This window comes from Rhinopithecus bieti, unplaced genomic scaffold (genome assembly GCF_001698545.2).
Source record: "Rhinopithecus bieti isolate Rb0 unplaced genomic scaffold, ASM169854v2 scaffold_2574, whole genome shotgun sequence".
NCBI classification, from domain to species: domain Eukaryota; kingdom Metazoa; phylum Chordata; class Mammalia; order Primates; family Cercopithecidae; genus Rhinopithecus; species Rhinopithecus bieti.
The window spans coordinates 5,097,671-5,102,240 of record NW_016804493.1 but is presented as its reverse complement, the minus strand read 5'-3'; the positions used below and the strand labels follow the sequence as shown (position 1 = coordinate 5,102,240).

At 47.5% G+C, this 4,570-nt stretch overlaps 1 protein-coding gene across 1 annotated transcript in view; it reads right to left on the bottom strand.

The window, feature by feature from the left end:
* WDR59 (WD repeat domain 59) overlaps positions 1-4,570 on the bottom strand; it is a 131,588-nt gene that overhangs the window by 82,368 nt on the left and 44,650 nt on the right. The window contains exons 4-5 of the mRNA XM_017868616.1: positions 500-585; positions 299-388 (exon numbers count right to left, since the gene is read on the bottom strand). Of these exons, the coding sequence (XP_017724105.1) occupies positions 299-388; positions 500-585 (176 nt within the window). The remainder of the gene's footprint in view (positions 1-298; positions 389-499; positions 586-4,570) is intronic.

The window sequence follows — 4,570 nt, the reverse complement described above, 5'->3', positions numbered from 1 at the left end:
AGACCACGGTGAAACCCCGTCTCTACTAAAAATACAAAAAATTAGCCAGGCGCGGTTGCAGGAGCCTGTAATCCCAGCTACTCGGGAGACTGAGGCAGGAGAATGGCGGGAACCCGGGAGGCGGAGCTTGCAGTGAGCCGAGATCGCGCCACTGCACTCCAGCCAGGGGATAGAGCGAGACTCCGTCTCAAAAAAAAAAAAAAAAAAAAAAAAAAAAAAAAAAATCAGCTCTAATCCTTTACCCTGAACTGGACTCTATCTGTCCGGGATGTGGTCTGGGATGGGGGTCAACAGCTACGCGATGGTGCTTTCTAAATGCCGGCTGTTCCTCACTGTGTTCTTCACCATCATCTTAGTGAATGCTAACAACCCACTGACCACCCGGGGCCTGTGTAACACAGACGGTCAAGCCGTGCAAGGAGGATGGCATCATCATTTCGTTCCCAGGAGACTGTGACAAAGCAAGACAGCCAAGGAGCTGCAGAGGACTGGTGCCTACCTGATGACACGAGTGTGGCCTTGTAAGGTTGTGCCAACTTCCCCACTGCCGTCTTTCCACTTGTAAAGGTCCACCCGTTGGTTGCTCTGAAAAGAAGGGAAAGAAGGTCGCAGGCAAGTACGTTGGTATATATGCTCTTGCCCCAATCAGCTTAAGGCAGAGAAGAGGAAGCCAGGGATCTCACGCATGGCAGAGATCCTTCAGGCTGAACTTTTCTTTGAAGAGCCATCAGGAATAAGTACAATTAACATCAGCTTGAGCTAACTTCAGCTCAGTATGTAGGTCTGTGAATCTCAAAATGGAAAGGCAGGACTATCTTAAGAGACACATCTTGAACAGTCACAGCTGAACTGAAGGTGCAGAAACACTTCTGCACATGAGCTTCATGGGCCAGGAAAATGTCCCGGCCACTAAAGGAACCTCCTTCCTCTGAAGGTCACACTCGTCTCCCCAGCTGCTGGTACACTGGATGTCTCCAGCTCACCCTACCATGATCAAATGGCCAGAGTCCACCTACCACAGGTTGTTTTGTTTGTGTGTTTGTTTTGTTTTTTTTCTTGGGATGGGATGTATATTGCCCACGCTTTTCTAGAACTCCTGGACTCAAACAATCCCCTTGCCTCAGAGTCCAGGATAGCTGGAATAAGGTGTGAGGAGTGAAGACTGCGCCATCACAACTGGGTCCTATGACACTTTAAAAACAGAGGTGCATAAGAGAGAAAAAAGAGGCTGGGCGTGGTGGCTCATGCCTGTAATCCCAGCACTTTAAGAGGCTGAGGCAGGAGGACTGCTTGAGCCCAGGAATTCAAGACCAGTCTGGGCAACATAGCCAAATCACATCTCTACAAAAAAAATTAAAAATTAGCCAGTCATGGTGGTGCATGCCTGTGGTCTCAGCTACTTGAGAGGCTGAGGTGGGAGGATCACTTGAGCCTGGGAGGTTGAGGCTACAGTAAGCTGTGATTGTGCCACTGTACTCCAGCCTGGGTGACACAGCAAGACCCCATCTCAAAAAAAAAGAAAAGAAAGAAAGAAAAGAAGAAAGACCATCAAAAGGGTGTCCTAGAAGGCAAAATTATTTAACACTCCTTGAAATATGCCTGCATTTAATTTCGTAAAGGGTTAAGCAGAAAGTGACAGGGAAAATGGACCAGAAGAAACCACAGCTACAACAGAAAAATAACTTCCACCAAAGTACATTTCACTTAAATATATAACAAAACAGCAAAGGTTCCCTACATATCATGAGTTTACGGAACACACTGAAAGTGATAAAGATTACTAATAGGCTGAGAACAATGGCAGGCCACTTAATAATTTTTGAAATGATATATATGTAATAGACTGATTGTCATTTTAGCTCAGAAACAGACAGATGTATAAAATTCTGAGATTTTTATCCTGAAATACCAGTTTCCAAATTGAAAAAGGTAAGATTCTTGTGAAAAGGTTAGGATTCAAAATAGCTTCCAATGGGAACAGGAATGAAAAGAAAAGTCCCCTTGTCTTCTGATAATATTCCCTGCCGTTTCTGGAGGGAATATTTCTGCTAGTGCCAGTGCACCTTAACGCATCTGGCCTCTGTCCTCCCCCAGCACACGCCACAGTGGGTACCATCACCCACATTATAGATGAGGCAAGCAAGGCTCAGAAAATTGTGGGGCCTCTCAAGATAAAAGACAGGATGTTAAAACTAGGACTTGACCTCAGATTTCCCTAACTAAAGCTTTCTCAAAAGGTTTTCTTCCAGCCAGGGGCAGTGGCTCACGCCTGTAATCCCAGCACTTTGGGAAGCTGAGGCAGGCGGATCACTTGAGGTCAGGAGTTAGAGCCCAGCCTGGCCAACATGGTGAAAGCCCGTCTCTATTTAAAAATACAAAAATTGGCCGGGCGCGGTGGCTCAAGCCTGTAATCCCAGCACTTTGGGAGGCTGAGACGGGCGGATCACAAGGTCAGGAGATCGAGACCATCCTGGCTAACATGGTGAACCCCCGTCTCTATAAAAAAAAACAAAAAAAAAAACTAGCCGNAAGGAAGGAAGGAAGGAAGGAAGGAAGGAAGGAAGGAAGGAAGGAAGGAAGTCTAACTAAGGAGAGTTCTCCTTAAGGTCTTACCTAGAGAGGTCCTAGCTCTCTTCTCAATTCCCCTACAACTGTGTCGTTCACTCCCAAATAATATATTTGCACTCAAATCTTTGCCTCGAGGTATTGAGGGGAAACCAAACTAAGACACTTGATCTCTAAAACAAAGGTCCCAAATCACCCCCAACCAAGTGGTTATGCCTCCTAATTGTTCTTACTTGATATCCCAAATGTAGATGTAGGTGTCCACAGAGCTGGTAACCAGGAGGTCAGGCTCAAACACTGCCCAGTCCAAGTCGCTGGGACACAAAGAATAAACAGAACAAAGAAAAGAAAAATATTTCAGAGTCCAGGTCCGAAGCACTAGCACATCAAGTCTCCAGTGGCTTCAGAATGTCATTGTTAATGGGCTTCTTAATGTGGTTTAGGCTGAGAATCTCCAAAGTTCCTTGGTAGTGAACATGAGTTTGGAAGGAAACTGTCAGGTCCTTCGCCCGGTAGTTGCCAGCTATACTATCATCTGCTCCCAGAAAAGAAATGGAGTGCTTCAACTTAAAACATTCTCTCAGGGCTGAGCGTGGTGGCTCACGACTGTAATCCCAGCACTTTGGGAGTCCAAGGTGGGCTATCATTTGAGGTCAGGAGTTCAAGACCAGCCTGGCCAATATGGTGAAACCCCGTCTCTACTAATAATACAAAAATTGGCCAGGCATGGTGGTGCACACCTGTAATCCCAGCTACTCAGGAGGCTGAGGCAGGAGAATCTTTAGAACCTGGGAGGCAGATGTTGCAGTGAGCCGAAATTACACCACTGTACTCCAGCCTGGGTAACAAGAGTGAAACTCCATTTCAAAACACACAAACAAAAAAACCTTTCTCTCTCTAATAAACAGACAAAACAAAGGAAAAACACACAAAGTAATCTTTGCATTATCATTTTCTAAATCAAATTCCACCACAGGTACCTTGGGTAAACTCAACATCCTTAAGCAGCAGCAAACCATCACACTGCCATGCAGCACCCAGAGACGGCCAGAGGCCTGTGGTGTTCCCTACCCGTGCTCTGCTTCCTAGACAGGCAGCGAATCCACAGAACATTCCACCTGACCCAGGTGTCTCACCTTTCCCAGCATTTCCAGGTCAGCTTAGCCCAGAAACAGTGACCCAGGGAAAGAGTGGATCAAGGAAGACTCAAAACCAACTGGAAGCCTTGACTGGGAGGCGGCTGTGCCCTTGGGTAATGAACTGTGATGCAGGAGCTCTGTTACCACTGTCACCAGAGAGAGAGCCAAGGGCCACTCTCTGACATCTCTATGTCCTCCCAGGCACCACTGACCATGAACTGGGGGATTCTGCTGCATAATCCCTCCCCTCCTATGACAAAAATCAGCTCTAGGCCAGGCACGGTGGTTCACACCTGTAATTCCAACACTTTGGGAGGCCAAGGCAGGTGGGTCACTTCAGGTCAGGAGTTCAAGACTAGCCTGGCCAACGTGGTAAAACCCTGTCTCTACTAAAAAAAAATACAAAAATTAGCCAGGCGTGGTGGAGCACACCTGTAATTCCAGCTACTCAGAAGGCTGAGGCAAGAGAATCGCTTGAACCCAGGAAGCAGTGGTTGCAGTGAGCCAAGATCGCACCATTGCACTCCAGCCTGGGCGACAGAGTAAGACTTCGTCTCAAAAAAAAAAAAAGGCCGGGCGCGGTGGCTCAAGCCTGTAATCCCAGCACTTTGGGAGGCCGAGACAGGCGGATCATGAGGTCAGGAGATTGAGACCATCCTAGCTAACACGGTGAAACCCTGTCTCTACTAAAAAATACAAAAAACTCGCCGGGCGAGGTGGTGGGCGCCTGTAGTCCCAGCTACTCGGGAGGCTGAGGCAGGAGAATGGCGTAAACCCGGGAGGTGGAGATTGCAGTGAGCTGAGATCCAGCCACTGCACTCCAGCCTGGGCAACAGAGGGAGACTCCTCCTCAAAAAAAAAAAGAA